This window comes from Microtus ochrogaster, chromosome 18, assembly GCF_000317375.1.
Source record: "Microtus ochrogaster isolate Prairie Vole_2 chromosome 18, MicOch1.0, whole genome shotgun sequence".
NCBI lineage: Eukaryota > Metazoa > Chordata > Mammalia > Rodentia > Cricetidae > Microtus > Microtus ochrogaster.
In genome coordinates, this window is record NC_022020.1 from 6,033,705 (window position 1) to 6,052,316 (window position 18,612).

Sequence of the window (18,612 nt, forward strand, 5' to 3'; positions counted from 1 at the left end):
GTGGTCATAACAAGGTAGTCATAACAACCTCCAGAAACAGAGACATGATTGCATGGTGGCCATTACAAGGTAGTTATAACAATCTCCAGAAACAGAGACATGATAGCATGTTGGTCATAACAACCTCCAGAAACAGAGACATGATAGCATGGTGGTCATAACAAGTTAGTCATAACAACCTCCAGAAACAGAGACATGATTGCATGGTGGTCATAATAAGGTAGTCATAAGAACCCTTTTGAAAGAAGATAGGCTTGCTAAATGGTTATAGACAATTTTTTGAAACAAAGACATAATTGCCATTCCTGGAAAAGGCACTATAGAACCATTTGTAACTAAGGTTACAGGTGTGACATAGTCCAATTCTGAAGAAAAAGAGGTTTAATCATAAATAGGAATGAGCCTAGTTTGTCTTTGCTATAAGTGGCTTTTAAGCCTAAGACAGAGACAGGCTGGTTCATCAGTTTCACAGGGAAAGGCCCCAAAAGGGCGCTGGCTCCTTCTCCCTCTTTCATACACTGACAGGAGGAAACGAACCGAAGGGTTGCAGGAATACAAATCCCATGACCAGGTCAGTCACTACAGTTGCCAGGGGAAGCACTTGACCAAGAGTGACCAAGTGGTCCAGGTGGCACTGCTAACAGCAAGTTCCACTTCCTTCCCATGATGCCCATAGAGAAGGAAACCTATGAGATTTTTTATTGCAACAAAACTAAACAAGATACACTGAACTCATGACTTGAAATAAAATTAGATTGTCTTTTAATTTCATCTTTTGGTTTTTTGTTTGCTACTGGAAGAATTTTAGATATGACATTCTGATTGTCTCTCAGGAAGCCTACATGTTCAGAAATGAGTTCCAGATGGACTACATAGAAGGATTTCCAGTGGCAAGCATTCCTTAGAAACCTGTGAAACAGGTTTTCCATCCCAAAAAGAAGTCCTTCCCAGCAGCTACTGAGCTTCCTTAAATCCACATTTGTCCACTCCTGTACTGTGGTGCTTTCTCCCTGTCTCAAGCATTCATCTCTCTCTCTCTCTCTCTCTCTCTCTCTCTCTCTCTCTCTCTCTCGCTCTCTCTCTGCTATGCTCTTTCTCTCCATAGCTCTACTCTTCTCTCTGCTCTCCCAATTCCCTAGTTCTGGCCATGTCCAACCTGCTTTACTTCTCTCTGCTGTGGCCCCTTCCAGATGCCTCTGAATAGTTTCTCTCTTACGCACAATAAGAATCTTGCCCCTAATAGGGTGGTCACATCAGTAGTTTCTTTACTGAGTCTCCTCGCATACACTAAGTCTGCCATTTTTATGGAAAAACAACTAGCATTACAAGTAAAACCCAAACCAAGGAGAGTTTGACACAAAAGAGAAATTATGTTGGAAATAGAAATACCTGAGGAGAAGTCCAAAGTAGAAAAAGAAAAATCTAGAAAATTTCCATTTAACTTTAACCTTAATATCTTAATTAATTTCCCTATTGTGTAGGTCACTTAAAAAATGGCTACACAATAAGAGCTTAATAACAGTCCTCAACCATTTAAATAAACACTTTTAAAAACTTACCTACACAAAATAAGTGAACGACAGCCCAAGAATATCCATCTGCATCAAACTGTAACACAGAATTTTAAAAAAAGGAAAAGCTAAGTTATAGACAAACAGAAATTTGTACAGCGGGCAGGAGCCAAGTGAAGAGCGAGCCTAAGGTTCTGGAGCCTCTTTTCCAGACCTAGAATCAGCTCATCTCCTCAGACATCTTCCTGGGTTCTCCACTGTCCCCTCTGTCCCCCACCAATGTGTTAGAATGTAAATCCGTGACAACCAAACACTTGTATGACTGTCCTGGTAAAAAAAAAAAATGGAATCTCTCTAGATGGAGACAAGCCATTGTCTCTTCCCTTAAGAGGTAATCTGGTTGGGTGGGTCCACCACCTGGCAGGGAACTACCCACAGAAATGCAGGACCACTCTAGGAAAGCTGGCTCACCTTAAAACATGCTAAACGAACAAATGGAATAATTATTCTTTTAAAGACTTACTGTTTACTTCCCAGCACAGTCTGTACTGGCTGCAATGGGGTTCAGCTGTCTTCTACCTTTCTAACTCAGAAAGATGCTGTGCTAGTTTGAATGTAATTGGCCCCATAAGCTCACAGGGAGTGGCATTAATAAGAAATGTGGCTTGGTTGCAGTTGTGTGACCTTGTAGGAGGAAGTGTGTCACTCTGGGGGTGGGCGTTGAGTTCTCCCATGCCCAAACTACTCCTAATGTCAGAGATCATTTGCTGTTGCCTGCAGAATGTCTGCCTGCACTCCGCCATGTCCCACCATGAAGATAATGGACTGAACCTCTGAACTGTAAGCCACTCCAGTTCAATGTTTTCCTTTATAAGAGTTGCCGTGGTCATGGTTCTCTTCACAGTAATAGAAACCCTAACTAAGACAGATGTAATTTTGTCCTTTTTTCTCTTTCGCCAGATACTGGCCAGAACCTACATAAGTGCTTTTTCTGACACTTGGGTTTTCTGATTCTTTCTTCAATGCTCCACTCCTCCTCAACCATGGCGGCTGCCTGCCACCCTGTGGCTGACCTCCACACCAGCCAGGTCCCCTCACCTCCCACCCCCACCCCACTTCTCTCCAGGGTTCTCTGCAGGTGCTGAGATTTAGAGCTTGCTCATTTGGGGTGGTGCTATTTTAAACTCTAATGAAATTGTCCTCAAGTTTCTGTTTGAGTTCACTCTTCTTTTTTTATTAGTAAGACTAAGAACCTCAAAAGGAAACCCTGATTTCCCAAGTATCATCTGGAGACCATGAAGGAGCTCTCAAAAACTCCAGTGACATGGCAAACATATCTTCGGTCACATCTACAGTCTCCCAACCCGAAGAACAAAGACATCCTGCATTTTCCCAAGCGTGACTGTTTCCCGTTCAACACAGCCAAGGGGACTCCTTCCTTTCTCTGTATGAATTTACTTTGGCAATGCTGGGGAATAGAACCCAGACATTCCACATGGTAGGCAAGCAGTTTCTCACTGCCCCACTTCAACACTGACTCTTCCATTTCTGTTTTTTTCTGTAAGACTTGACATCATCAAACACTCCACAGTTTCCTTGTTCTGCTTCTATCTCTCGCTCTGCAGGAGGTAGGGATTAGAACAGAGTACACACACCAATAGTCTGACATAAAGTAAATCCCAGAATAGCCATGCCCCACCTGAGTTGCCCTGCTTTCTCTCTGCTTAACACCCCTCATTCTTCCATATTTAAACCTGGTAAGGAGAGGCTTGCTCCAATGTCACAAAGCTCTGGATAAAACTCTAAAATACACATTTACTAGCTTATTTGGAGCACACTCTTTGATTAGAAAATAGAGATTAAAAAGTCCCTACCCTTTCAAAATTGTCAAGATTTTGTGTGTGTGTGTGTGTGTGTGTGTGTGTGTGTATACACATGTATATGTGTGCACGTGTATATATGTGCAGACATACAAGCCTATAGGTGCACAGGTGGAGGCCAGAGACAGACAACAGGTGCATTTCTTATTTTTGAAACAGGGTCTTGCACTAAGCCTGAAGCTCACTGACTGGCTAAAAGCCCCTGGGATTCTCCCTGCACTGGGCTTGTGCCCCCACACGCAGCTTCATTTTTCGTTTTTAACTTGGGCACTGGAAATCCAAACTCTGGGTCTCAAGTATTTACCCAATGAGCCATCTCCTGAGCCCATGTTGTGAATGCCAAAATAAGACAAAGCATATAAATCATTGCCACAGAGCCCACCATAAGGCAAGTCCCCATAAATATTTGTTACTGCTAGGGCCCCTGAGCCTCTTAGGTTCTTCCCAGTCTTAATATCTCCCCATGATCTGTTGCCGTGGCCTGTTTCCCTCTCCTTTGCTCCAAAAAGCCTCCAGTGTCTGCTGAAACACACTAATGTACGTATCCTTGGAGCCCAGCTCAGTGCCTGACCATTGGTAGAGTCTTGATAATGCCAGGGAAGAAAGGGGGAAAAGGTAAGAAAGGAAAATCTAGCAATGAGATGATCACTAGGGCTGAAATGTGTCTCTAAGGGCCTCCTAAGATAAACAGCCTGGGCCCAGGATGTCAGTGAAAACCACTCTGCAGAGGAAGAAGGAAAATCAACTGTGATTGATTGCCCAAAGCTGGGGTGACTCAGGTGAGGGATCACAGGTTCCCAAGGCTGGTCAGACAATGACATGCTGCCCACAGCCCCTGTTGAAGGCCTGGAGAAGGTGGCCATCCTGGTAGCATCTGACCATCTTTGCAGGGCCAGGCTATTGTTCTGAAAGAAAGGCAGAGAACACTGCACGTCCGATGTGGTGCCGTGAGTTCACTCGACTTACCTGTGCGTCCTGGAAGGGAAGGCACCCTGCAGCAGCCACAAGGAAGAGGGCACTGTGAACAGGCAGATAAAACAGGCAATGTCAGCTTTCAACATCAAAGCATGTCTCAGAGAGTGTAGGGCTGGGGAGGGGAGACACACGCATCCTCTGGAAGCTCTGAGACCACCCAGGTACTCTGACCACCTGAGAGTCCCGCTATCTGTACCTCACAGTCACGTGCTCTGCTGACAGCTGGGCACTTCCTCCTCTGTGACTCAGCTGGCTTGTCCCTAAAGCCCAGTAATCACAGAGTACCTGTAAACTAGAGTTGGCTTACCCCAAAAGTGTTCCTGTTCATCACAGATCCCCCCAGATACGAAAGAGGCAAACTGGGAGATCAGATCACAACCATGTCAACTACTAAATGAATGCGCATGGAAAGGACATTATGTCTTATCCACCGCTACTAATAACTGATCTCAAGATCTCTAATAATAGGGCATATCCATCATGTGCTCTTGACAAGGTGCCCTCAGGACACAGTGTCGAGTCTGTGGCTTTGAACTGAGCCATGAGGAAATGATACACAAATGTGGAGACCAGGCTGGCTAAGAGGGCAGAAGCACTTGTCACCAGACCTGATGGCCGCTCATGGTTGAAGGAAAGAACTAACCCCAGTAAGTTGTCCTTTGACCTCCACACATCACACACGCTTCGGTACAATCACATGTGTGCACAGCACACACACATACACATCACAATAAAAAATACAGAAAACGGTTGAAGAACTGACCAAGATTAAAGGATATGCAGGGCACATGCCACTCTGGAGGGGAAACCGTTACAAAACACAAACGGTCAAACAAAAGCATCAAATGGATGCCAGGCTTCTAATGTCACTGGTTATGTCAGGGGTGGCTGACATTAGGAGACATACAAAGTATTTAAGAACAGGGTTATGGCTATACAACTTGTTCTCAAGTAGATCAGAAAAATATGAATAATGAAATATATATTCTTACATACATTAAGTTATATTTGTATATATAGGTTCATGTATATATGAGATATATGTGTGTATGTATATGAGATATATATGCATAGTATTTAGTTTAATAAAAATATTATCAATAAAAAATTAAAACTTTAATCTTTATTTCCCAGATAAAAAGTTTTTTTAAGAAAAACCTCTTATAATTCTGAAATACAGGTGAGGAACCACAGAGCTGGGATTGGCTTCACAGTCATCCAGAAGTGAAGCAGTAGGTGGATCTGTAAGCTAGAGCCACTGAACTGGGAAACATAGAAACTTGATTATATTATTCTGTCTAATTTCTACTAACTATTGTTTAAAACGTTCTCTTACAAAACCCCATCACAGCTGGGCAGTGGTGGCACATGTCCTTAATCCCAGCACTCGGTAGGCAGAGGCAGGCAGATCTCCCAAATTCAAGGCCAGCCTGGTCTACAGAGTGAGTTCCAAGACAGCCAGGGCTACACAGAGAAACCCCGTCTAGAAAAACAAAAACAAACAAACAGCAAGGACAAAATCCACAGCCAATCAGAGGTATTTTCAGAACTCTCCTGGCTGCAGGCTTTGTCTAACAATTCTCTCCAAAGCACAAGCCTCTGCTCTGCTCTGTCTCTAGTCTCTGTATAAAGACAACAACACAGCCCTGGGCACCTTCTCTGCTAACAATTTGTTACACCGAATGACAAGTAAAAGAGGTCAAAGGCATTTTGTACAACGGTGGCATTCAGTACAGATGCTGTCATCTTCACCTGGAAAAATTTTCATTTCATTTTTTGTTTCAGTAATGGGGCCTGACCCACACATGCTAAGCAAGGGCTCCACCCCTGAGCTATACCAGCCCTGCTTTTACTTTTATCATGAGACAGGATCTCACAACCATGCCAAGCTGACTTTGAACCTGCAATTCTTGTACCTCAGCCTTCTGACAAGATGGTATTACAGGGTTTTCTATGCCACCATACATGACTTTCAGGAGATGTTTACATATGGCATTATCAAGCACTTTATGCCAATATGTTATCTATGTACAAAATCCTATATTCTTTTTATAGATCACACATATATACATGTACAAACACGCACACCCATGTAACATACAACAACCTGAACAAGTCACAACTCAGCACATGATGATGACCCACCCCAGTGGTCCTCCCGACTGATATGTGGCTGTATACTGTACCCAGACTAGGCAGAAGGAGGCCCTGGAGATCCCTCCAGGATCCCATAGCTAGACCCTACCTTTGGGAAGGTCAGAACAACATAGGCCAGCCTGTGGCCCAGAAGCCTTGGCACTCAGCCTACCCTCCTGACACCATGGTGAATTTTCAGTGTCCTAGAGGACAATGATGGCAAACAGGAGTGGGGACTGTCAGCGGTTTTCTTGGTCAGCACAGAACAGGCTGGTTTTAGTGGAAAGGAGAATCCTGATGGGCTTGAGGGCTGACTCAGGAGTGGAAGGCCACACAGGGGATGAGCAGGACGGGGAGTGTACATGCATGCGCAGGCTAGAGGTCATGCCTCAGGAATGATCCACGTTGCTGGGTTTTTCTTAGATTTATTTTATTCTGGTGTGGGAGAACTGTCTATATTCTGTCAATTATGTTTTAAATAAATGCTGATTGGCCAGTAGCCAGGCAGGAAGTATAGGCAGGACAACCAGACAGGAAGTAGAGGCAGGTCCATTAGAACAGGAGAATTCTGGGAAGAAGGAAGCTCTCTCTTCAGTCCTGTCCAGGCACCAAAGAAGCAGGATGTGACCTGCCCCACTGAAAAAGGTACTGAGCCATGTGGCTAACATAGGTAAGAATAATGGGTTAATATATGTTACAAGAGATAATAATAAGCCTGAGCTAATGTGCTAATCAGTTTATAACTTCTGGAGACATCTATGTGATTTTCTCTGAAACTAAACAGCTGGGGAACTGAGCAGACAGAAACCTCAGTCAACATTATTCATATGATGTTTACTTACATATATGTCTGTGCACCAGATGCATGACTGGTGCCTGAGGAAGTGGTGAGCCTCCATGTGGGTGCTGGGAATCAAACCAGGTCCTTCACAAGAACAAGTGCTCTTAACCACTGAGTGAGCTCTCAAGCCCAGATCCACTTTGTTTTTTGAAACAGGGTCTCAAAACCATGCCTTTCCCATTATATCAAACACTGGAATTACAAGGCTTTTAAAATGGAGCTAGGGATTGATCATGGGCATCGGTGATTGTGAGGTAAGCACTAAGAACTGAGCAATCCCACCACCACTCCAGTTTTGTTTATTTTTAGATTTTAAGTTGTTTCCATATTTTTCATTTGGTTCATCACTAGTACTGCACAATTAGTGAAGTTTTATGTACTCAGCATGGAAATATAATATGGGTTGGTTTTTCCCCTTGGAAGAAAATATTGCACCCTTTTGATCCCAGCACTCGGGAGGTAGAGGCAGGAGGAGCTCTGTGAGTTCAAGGTCAGCCTGACCTACATAGTGAGTTGCAAGACAGCCAGGACTACCCAGAGACACCCTATCTCCAAAAAAGAAAATATTGCAAAAAGGAAAAAACAATTTTAAAAATAAGAAACAAAGTACAAATATATGACTGCTGATAAGAAATTCCTCCTTCAACTGCTTCCCAACAGCTTACATCAGGTTGACTCTGACATACTTGGGGTGTTTGTTTTCTTTTAACTTACCTACAGATCTTTGTGGGCGATGTTTTCTGTATGAAAGAGAAAAGACATAATACATTAGTCTTTCCAAACTCCTTCACTTCCTTCAACAAAAAAATTTAGATTAAAAGCAAATAAATTATTAAACCAATTTTTAGGGGGCTTAAGAGCTCACTGCCAGGGGCTGGAGAGAAGGCTTAGCAGTTAAGAGCTCTGGTGGCTCTTCCAAAGGTCCCGAGTTCGATTCCCAGCATCCACACAGTGACTTATATCTATCTATAACGGCAGTCCTGTGGGATCCAATGCCCTTTTCTGGGGCGCATGCATGCAGATAAAATTTCCATATACATAAAATACATAAGTAAATAAATCTTTTCTCTTTTAAAGAGAGCTTGCTGCCCTAGTGTTTCCTGCTGCTTCTTGTTGCTTAGACAAATAATGACAGGTGGCGGCAGAGTCCTCTGCCAAAGCACTCTGACCACGGGTACAGTGTTCGTTTATGAACTAGATGATGTTGGTGTCAATTTTCAAATCTTACACACAAATCCAAGGACATGGAGAGAAATCAATGTGATCTACACCTGAAAAGAAGCTAATCTCCAGTTCAACTTCTAGACTCTATGTATGTATTCATTTGTTTACTGATTTTTTAAAAAATATTATTATTTAAGTCTGTGTGTGACTTTACATGCACCACTTGCAGATGCCCACAGAGACCAGAGCTGGAGTTACAAGGTGACTGAGTGTAAGACACTCAGAGTGGGTGCTGGGAACCAAACGCAGGTCCTCTGAGAAGGCAGAAAGGAGTCAAAACCTCTAAGCCGTATTTCCTGTCAGAGCTAATGGTTTTGGGAAGAGAATTAGTCTTGTTATATTTCCCAGGCTGTCCTTGAACTCCTAAACTCAACCGATCCTGTCTCAGCCTCCTGTGTAGCAGTAACTCCAATCAAGCATCATTGTGCACAGCTACTCCTGTGTCTCCCTAAAGATCCCTTTCACTCACCCAGCTCTGACTGGGCAATGTTGGACATTCTCCGGTCTAACAGAAATTCTGGAAACAGAAATGGGGATAAGGAGAATTTATCTCACCCTCAGAGAGAAGGAAGGAACATCAGGGTGGGAGAGTGCAAACCTGGCACTTAAAGTGCCTTGAAATGAGGAACTTCTAACCTGGACTCTCTCCATCTTTTTAATCAGATCAAGTAAAATTAACCCGAGGCACAGAAGAGTAAAGTTTTAGCAGAGTCACACAGATTTTTCTGCTTTATGATGAAATAGGAGGAAGAATGACAGCTTAAATCTGGCTATTTCAGGATCATTTTAGTATCTGGGACAAGCTACAACTTCTGACGCCTGTTCAGATCGTGTGTTGCTTAGAACAGTGCTGCAGCCAGGCACAGAGACACACCCCTGTCATCCCAGCACGAGAGAAGGAGAGAGAGAGAGAGCACTGACAAAAGAAAAATGTGGTCTGCTCTTCAGGATAAGAGCAGGATAAGTTTTCACGTGCTGGTAAGTGATCACATTTTTGTTCTTTTAATAAGCAGCTTCTATTCGAGAACAAAGCTATGACTTCTATCTTTGGGGTCTTTTGAACAAGCATGGAGAGCATGGGCAAGCATGGCTGTGCTGCCCCCTAGTGGGTAGAGTGCCTGGGCTCATAAGACCTGCATCTTCGATCTTGTTATTGTAAAATGTGCTGTCTTTCAAGCTATATTAGAAGCTAAAGATAGTGGAGCCCTCGCAAGTCTGGCTGAAAGCAAGCATGGAGGGCACGGGTTGTGGGGCCTTTGCTAAGAATAGCATGTCTGCCCAGCAACCACTGCAGAGTTTACCACACAGCGATCCAGTTCCTAACAGGTCAGCCTCTTTGGTTTTTTTTTTTTTTTAATTAAACTAACTCCCCCCCCCCCCCGTTTTACCTAGTCTGGGCTTTGTTTCTTTCAGTACAGGGTATCATGTATCCCAGGTTAGCTTTGAACTCACTCACCTTCCAGTGCTGGGATTCAGGAGTGTACCAACACACCCAATTATTTTGTTTTCATGAGATACACTCTGTATCTCAGACTGGCCTGGAACTCACTATATAGCTTAAGCTGGTCTTGAACTCAAAATAACTTTCCTGCCTCAGCCTCCTGAGAACTGGGATTACAGGTATAAGCTACCATGCCCAGATCTTTTTTAAATTCCACACCCTTTCAGACAGACTAAAGAAGCTGAGAAACAGAGTGATAACACAACCGGAGCTCACTGCATAGCGCCATTCCCCTAGGGCTCTGAGAACAACTTGATCACTACTGTAAGGCATTCTCATTTTCAGGGCCTTGCTCCAGAAATAAGTACTCCCAATATCTCAGGGTTTGGGGTTACAAAATGCAACTCCTCAGAAGTCCTATCTCAGCTGATTATGGTAGCACAGGTGTATAGCTTCAGTTCTTGGGAGACTGTGACAGGAGAGCTGTAAGATCAAGGCCAGCCAGAACTACACAGTGAGAACGACCCCAGTTCCGAAGAGAAATGGTCACATGACAACAATTACAATAAGATATAATCCAGATATCACTGTGGATAGTCTAATTTCCTGCAAGCACGGATTCGAGTGTGCCGGGCTTTACCTGTATTGTCTAGTGTAATTATGGGTCAACAGACAAGACGTGAAGGAAATTAGGGAAGAGGCTGTCCAAGGTCTTGGGGTTTGGGCTCCACATTCTTGTTCTGTACCCGACTCTGTAATGGCACAGCCTGCCTGCCAGTTCTTCAGTGATAACCTCTCTGACCTTTAGCCACCAGCCTTCAATGGCTTCCTCTGCCTACCTGAAGTGTAGAAAACCCCAGCCATCCCATGTAGCTCACTGGAAAGGCTTCCCTGTGGTTCCCACATATGGCTGCAGCCCACATATGATCCTCGGGGCGTCAGAGCCCACGTGTTAACGTCAGCTCTTCCCTACTCAACTCCGAGCTTCACAACGGTCGTGAATGCACTTTCCTCTCTCAACTTCAGGCCTGGCAGAATGTTTGTTGTTTAGTACAAACAACACACGATGAAAAGCAAGCCAACAGAGGCAGTATTCTAACACACCAGGCCATGAGGCTAATCCCACAAGCCACCATCCCCTTCCAGCCAGAGCCAGCAGGGGAGGGGCTGCACAGAGAGAGAACACACAGAACGTGCTGTGGATGGTGGAAATGAACTGCAGACTCTACACCAAGGAAACTCTCGTAATCTGGGAATGATATCAGGAGGAGTCAGCTTTACTCTCTGGAGTTTATAAATTTATATATAATGGTAAAGCCAACTCTCCTCATAATTTTTGACATTTATTATTAGTGGGGGGCCCATCAGCAGGTCTGGGGACAGCTCGTGGCAGTCAGTTCTCTTCCACTGTGTAGGTTCCAAGACTCAAACTTCATTGTACAGCTCAGAGGCAGCCCTTACCCAAAGAGACCCCTCAGTGGCCCTGACTGTAACATCTGACAGCGTACGAGGGAGAGAGACAGCGCTGTGTCCGTCACGGAAATATACCCTTCCAGGTTCTCAACTGTAATGACATAGAACATATCACACAACAAGGAGGTGGCACAGGCAGCATTTCAGGTCCTGGGCTACAGAGTGAGACCTTGTCTCCAGGATACCAGATCTGTTGGTACAGACCTGGAGTCCCAGAACTGTGGAGGCAGAAGCACAGGGATCAAGAGTTCAAGGCCAAGTGCTGAGGAGGCAGAGGCAGGGAGAGCTCTGTGGTCCAAGCCCATCGGTCTACAGAGTGAGCTTCAGACTAGGTAGAGCTACAAAATGAGACTCTGACTCGAAAAAAAAAAAAAAAAAACAAAACAAAACAAAGGAACAAACGGAAATCCAGAAATCTTCATCTCAAAGAAGATTTTCATGACAAAGTGCTAAGAAACCACCTACATGTGAGCAAACAGGGACTGGCTCACACACACTCATCCAACATGGGGCAGCAACAGCAGTAGGCTGTCTGAGACTTGACAGATGAAAAGCCATTGTGTCAGTACATGTATATGTGTACAAGGAAAATGTCTGTAAAAATACAGGCTTTTCTGGTGTTTTTCCTTTGCATTTCCTACAGCTGCTTATATCTTACTACCTTCACTATGGAGAGAGGTTTGTGGGTTTTCTGAGAGACAGGGTCTCGCACATCCTGCATAACCAGGTATGACCCTGACCTTCTGATCCACTTGACAACTGCCAGGAGCACAGGCACACGCCACCACAACCAGGGCTTCACATGAGCTAAGGACACTACCAGCTGAGTTATGTCCCCAGCCAAAGGTTTGTGACTAAAATTCTCACCCACTTACTTGCTTTGCCATTTACTCTGATCAGAACTAGTGCTAGCCGGGTGTGTTGTACACACCTCAGGGTTAGAGTTTCAAGGTCATCCTCAGCTACACTGTGAGTAGAGGTTTGAAATAGCCTGGGCTAATACCCTGTCTCAAAGGAAAAGAAAGAAATGGCTTGTTGGTTTGTGTGACTAAGGAAATAGAGTTAAAGACTCTAAATATTCTGTGTTCCCTAGTTACTATCACTAATTCTTTCATCTTGAAGCCTGATCCTAATTTGCAAGTAAAGAAGGGTCAGAAAAGTCCTGGGGTTGCCTCTCACTGGACTTGATTCCTCCCCCCTCTGCCCTCATCTGTAGAATCTTCCTGACCAAACCAGGAAGCAGAACTCTGTCGGGGTACAGGCCTTCATTTCTAAACTCATGGCTTAAAAACCTGAGTGATGTGATTCACCCCCCCCCCCAAAAAAAAAGCTCAGAAACTGAACTTGAACCTCAGAAGCCCTGAGGCTTGCTCCTGGGGTATAAAGAGGTTTATCACAGGGCTATGCTCCAAGGGAGGGGAGTCAAAGGAAGTAAACTAGGGATGTAGAGAAAATAATGTCCTGTCACCAAACCATAACACACACACACACATGCACATGCACATGCACGTACACACACATGCACCTGAAAAAGGTTGGGGGGCTGTAGCTCAATGGTAGGGTGCTTGGAGAGCATGCATGAAGTTCTGGGTTCCATCTCCAGCACCACAAACATGGATATGGTGGAACAGATGCATAGCCCTTAGCTACAGAGCAAGTTACAGGCTAGCCTGAGGTACATGAGAAGGGCATCTCGGGCCCTAAACTAACCACAGAGTCAACACGTAAAGTGATGACAGATATTCTTAGCCGTGTCTCTATGACCCAAAGCTAACAAAGCCAAACTCACAGTAACAAACACAGTTACCCATCTCCTATCTCAAATACCTATCCTGAGTTTGAGACTGCATAGGGCAACCTTCAGACTGCATAGTTAAAACCAACAGTAATGGTTTGTACTGTCATTTTTTAACTTCATTGGCCTGAGGAGGTAAAATGTGATTTCTGTGCCCAAGGCTCATGTAACGGGGCAGAAGGAAATGTCCCTTCGCTTGTCAACAGAAGCCTCGATGGGCAAAGGCTCAGTGCCAGCTCCTTCACTCACCTCCCTGGGCCTCCCGCATTGCCTCGTCCTTCGAGGTCTGGCTTCTCCTAACTGTTCCTCTCTTCATTACTGCTTGCTGATCTTTCTTCTGGTCCCTTAGTCTTTCTTTCTGTCTAGGAAGATGCTCCAACACAGGCATCCCTAACTGTAGCTCTATTCATTCAAAGACTCGGTGATCTTCTAGTTCCTTACAGTGTCAGATAAGGCTAGGCCTTGAAAGAAGAGTCAGTCTCCGCGAGCGAGCAAAGGCCAGCACCTTGTATGACGCTCAGCTGTGGGCTTCCTTGTGCTGTTGCAACCAGCTACAAGTGAGAGTGATTTCCCACACCAAATTCTGTGTCCTGAAGGTCTGGTTCTTCCCTGGCCTGGGGTCCAGCTGCACTGCCCATCATCAAGCAAGATGGGTCCCCTGAATCAGTGACCACTGCCAGGCAGTCTCACTAGAACTGGTGGGAGAAAAGGCTTACATTTGGGCCATGTGCTGGCTGGTTTTAACGTCAACTTAACCCAAGCTAAGGGAACCTCCATTGAGAAGAAGCCTCCACAAGACTGGGCTTCAGGCAAGCCTATAGGGCATTTTCATAATTAGTGATTGATGTGTGAGGGCCCAGCCCATTGTAGGTGGAGCCACCCCTAGGCTGGTGGTCCTGGGTTCTCTAAGAAAGCAGGTGGAATAAGCCAGGAAAGCAAGCCAGTGAGCAGCACCCCTCCACGGCCTCTGCATCAGTTCCTGCCTCCAGGTTCCTGCTCTCGCTACTGCCCTCACTTCCAGTTGTTTCTGGTGTTTCATCAGAGCAACAGGAACCCTAACTAGGACAGGCTACTGAGTGAAAAGCGGGTCTCTGACGTTTAAAGTAAGGGCTGTGAAACATTTTTTTAAGGCAGTTTGCTTATTTACCTCTTTCCAGACACACTTCTGGTACCCGCAGATGAGAACTTCAGCTACATTATGCAAAATGAAAAACACAGGAACAGCCTGAAAGCAAACAGAATAGCAAGCATCAAAATATGTTCTCCCATCTTTCAGTTACTTGACTTTTGTTTAAAAATAAGGTGTGTGGGAACATGCAGCCTTCAGTCTCTCCAGCAAAGAATCTTCTAGGCCAGCACTTTGCTGAAGTATTCTTCATTCTTCCTCCAAGATTTATTTATTTATTCTATGAGTAGGTTTTCTGCATGCATATTTGTGTACCATGTGTAGGCACAGCTAGTGGAAGCCAGAAGGTATCAGATTCACTGGAACTGGAGTTACAGAAGTGGGAGCCACTATATTGGTGCTAACAACAGTGCCCGGGTTCTCTGCAAGAGCAGCAAGTGCTCTTAACCACTGAGTTGTCTCTTTAGCCCTTGAAGTATTAATTTTGGTGGGGTGTATGTCAAGGTTCCTCTCCTATGGGGTTTTCTTTTTTTTTATTTATTTATTATGTATACAATATTCTTTCTGCATGTGTGTCTGCAGGCCAGAAGAGGGCACCAGACCTCATTACAGATGGTTGTGAGCCACCATGTGGTTGCCAGGAATTGAACTCAGGACCTTTGGAAAAACAGGCAATGCTCTTAACCACTGAGCCATCTCTCCAGCCCTCCTATGGGGTTTTCATCCTCAGACTTAAGTACCTCCTCTGTATCATGCACCATGCCAGGTGCAGGGCACAAATCCCATGAGCATGGTGGACACACTGTCCCCAGCATGCAGGAGCTCAGGTGGCATATCCTGCAAGACACAGCGAGCCCAGCAAGGGAAGAGCAAGCCTTCATGGTGGAAATGAGGTCTTAAAACACAGAAGTGAACAGCTTTATCATGTGATAGGGTGACCTGGAGCTGATCAAGCTAAGAATTTTAAAATAGATTTTTTGACTAGTTGATGACAAAGAAGTGACCATGGCTTTTGGTTTCTTGACTATGAATCCAGAAATGAGATTAAGTTTGGGGTTGAGAATTTAGAACTTTGGAGTTGAACTAAGGACCCAGAGGAGGTTTAACTGTCTAATTACACACTGTGGGCAGTTGTCTTCGTCTCCCTTGGCCTTGCTGACCTGCAGCTGCAACGGGACCTGTCTGTAGGCATAAAACTGATTCCAAGCATACAGATAACAAGCACATGGATAATGTCACATGATTAACAGCTCCAAGTTGCCCCAGGATTGTTTATTTTGGAGGCAGGATCTATGAGCTATACAGTCCAGGCTGGCCTCCTAGAGGTAAGATTACAAGCACGCAGCTCAACACCCAGTGTGCTAACAGTCAGCAATTGTTGACTTTGCATTGTTCCTTAACCCTCTTCCAAAGCAGATGACACTGTAGCTATGAGCCTCACAGACAAGGCGGACAAAGTCTCTGAGACTTCCAGGCAAGCTGCTCTGCTGTGACATTTAAATCCCAACAGGGATGTAAATCCCAGTGACCCTGCCACTGTCCAGGTTCAACAGGACTAGTATGAACCAGATCCTGACAGCTAGTTAGAGGTGTGCCTTATCCTTGTGGTTCTTGCACTCAGGAGGCTAAGGCAGGAGTATCACTGCTGGTTCATGGCCAGCCTGGGCTACAGAGTGAGTTACAGGCCAGCCTGGGCTACAGAGTGAGGTACAGGCCAGCCTGGGCTACAGAGTGAGATGCTGTGACAAAAAAAAAAAAAGCAAATCATGGCAGCAATAAAACTGCTAAGCTCTAAAACGGGTGAGCTCTAACCAAAGCTGTGTTGTTTTAAAGGAGGTATCACTGATTCTTCCTTAAGTTTTAAATCTAAGTTTCTCAAGCCATTTTTCCTACTGAAAAGCTAACAGATTAGAGACAGCCAGCCCACAGCTGACCAGTTAAACTGTATCCCCAGGGCAGAGATCGACCAAAAGCAAAGCCTACGCTTCCTTGGCCTCTAGCTGCAAAATCCTCCCTCTAAACCCTGCTGTTTTGGTTCTAGAGGCTTGCTGTTGCCTGATGCCTTGAGAACACCAAAGCATTTCCCCCATTGCTGGGTCCAAATATCCAAAGAGAAAGTTAAGAGAGTATGGTTTATTCTGGCTCACAGTTTGAGGGGATCCCTTCCATCATGACTGACAGGGAAAAAAGGCATATGGCACCATCATCAACAAGAGGTAGCTAGTCACACTGCCTCTGTAGTCAGTGTTCTGGTTCCTGCTCTATTGCCGTGATAAGACACATGACCACAGCAACTTATACGGCAGGCTTGCTTCCAGTTTCAGAGGGTTAGAGTCATGATCAACCATCATGGAAGGGAGCATGGCAGCAGGCAGGCAGCCATGGTGCTGGAGCAGCAGCTGAGAGCTCACGTCTGGAGGCAACAACCATGAGGCAGAGAGAGCTAACTAGGAATGGCATAGGCTTTTGAAACCCAAAGCCCACCCACCTGCTGTGGGACAATGGTCTTGTATCCTGTCACTTGTATTATTTTAATAAAATGCTGATTGGCCGGTAGCCAGGCAGGAAGTATAGGTCAGGAGACCAGGCAGGAAGTAGAAGTGGGGTGATAAGAACAGGAGAATTCTGGGAAAAGGAAATGGTGAGTCTGCAGTTGTCATCCAGACACAGATGAAGCAGGATGAAAATGCCTCGCTGATGAAAGGTACCAAGCCACATGTCTAACACAGACAAGAATTATGGGTTAATACAAGTTATGAAAGTTAATAAGGGAAGTAGACAAAGACAAGATCTCCTGAGTAAATTGGCAGCATGGGGACCTTGGGAGAGGGCTGAAGGGGAAGGGAAAGACAAGGAGGGAAGCAGAGAAAAATGTAGAGCTCAATTAAAAAAAAAAGAGCCAATAAGAAGCCTGAGCTACTAGAGTAGACCTCTGTGTATTTCTTTGGGACTGACCAGCTGTGGGACCAGGTGGGACAGAAACATCTGTCAACAAACACCCCAGTGACACAACTCCTAGTCCTCCCTTAACAGTTCCACCAACTGGGGACATGCAGACATATGAGCCTATGGGGGTCATTCTCGTTCAGACCACAGTCAGGAAATTGACCCACTTCCTTTAGCAAAGGTTCTGTGGCCTTGAAATACAGTGGCACCTGTTGGGGTCCAAAGGTGATTGGACATAGGGGTATTTCACACTCAGCCACACACTGCCCTTTATTACCCTCATAAGGCTTAACTTCGGCAGGACCTACGTGGGTTAAATTAGACAAAAATTATGATATGTAGCGACAGTAGTAACAGTAGGTAGAAAACACTGAAAAACCAGACGACCACTGCTGCATACTCACCATTAACATCCCCACTGCACTGATGAGAAAACTGAGGGACAGATTGCTTCTGGTTCTTAACCTGCTATTAACTGCTTAAAACCACTTTTTCTGAGTTGTCATCATTGAAATTGCCAAGGCTTGACCCAAAGACGGACGTGCTAGGCAAGCTTCTACTCTGAGCCACACCCCAGCTGAGGCCACTCTAGATATTTGTTTCCCCTACGGAGGACCGAGGGAGTTTATTTTTATACCCTTATGCTTTGGGGATGATCTCAACAAGACAAGTTCCTATCATCAGCCACCCACCATAGAGCCCAAATCATGATTCTGGAAACAAATCTGCCAAATGTAATTGATCACGTTGTACCTCAGGCCATTTCATTTAATAATATGGGTGTACAATCCACAACTAAGTAATTAATATTTCACCCACATGCAAATGAAATTCTTTGATATGAAGATAAATTGTTAACTATGAACTTAAAAGTTTGTCATTATTCTCATGCTTCCTGGGATACAATTGTGAAGTCTCAGAAAAATTTCCCATAGAAAACCCTGGTCCTGACCACAGACATGGCCTTTGGTCAATCTACAGAGGTATAGATGACCCTAAATCAAGCACGCTCCTGGGTTAGCTTCTCCTTATTAGTATTATTACATTTTAGTTATTTCTGTGCATGGAGGGAGTGGGTGAGTGTGTGACCTCAAGAAGAGATCAAAGGACAGCCTACAGGAGGTAATTCTCTCCCCACTAAGTGAATCCCAGGGATTGAACTCAGGTCCTCAGCCTACAGGAGGTAATTCTCTCTCCACCAAGTGAATCCCAGGGATTGAACTCAGGTCCTCAGCCTACAGGAGGTAATTCTCTCTCCACCAAG

General features: G+C 44.9%; 1 protein-coding gene across 3 annotated transcripts in view; it reads right to left on the reverse strand.

Annotated features, from left to right (window-relative positions):
* Tmem241 (transmembrane protein 241) overlaps positions 1–18,612 on the reverse strand; it is a 133,996-nt gene that overhangs the window by 91,033 nt on the left and 24,351 nt on the right. For all 3 annotated transcript variants that reach the window (XM_013349364.2, XM_026783604.1, XM_026783603.1), the window contains exons 5-8: positions 14,424–14,501; positions 8,058–8,083; positions 4,358–4,409; positions 1,560–1,608 (exon numbers count right to left, since the gene is read on the reverse strand). In XM_013349364.2, the coding sequence (XP_013204818.1) occupies positions 1,560–1,608; positions 4,358–4,409; positions 8,058–8,083; positions 14,424–14,501 (205 nt within the window). The remainder of the gene's footprint in view (positions 1–1,559; positions 1,609–4,357; positions 4,410–8,057; positions 8,084–14,423; positions 14,502–18,612) is intronic.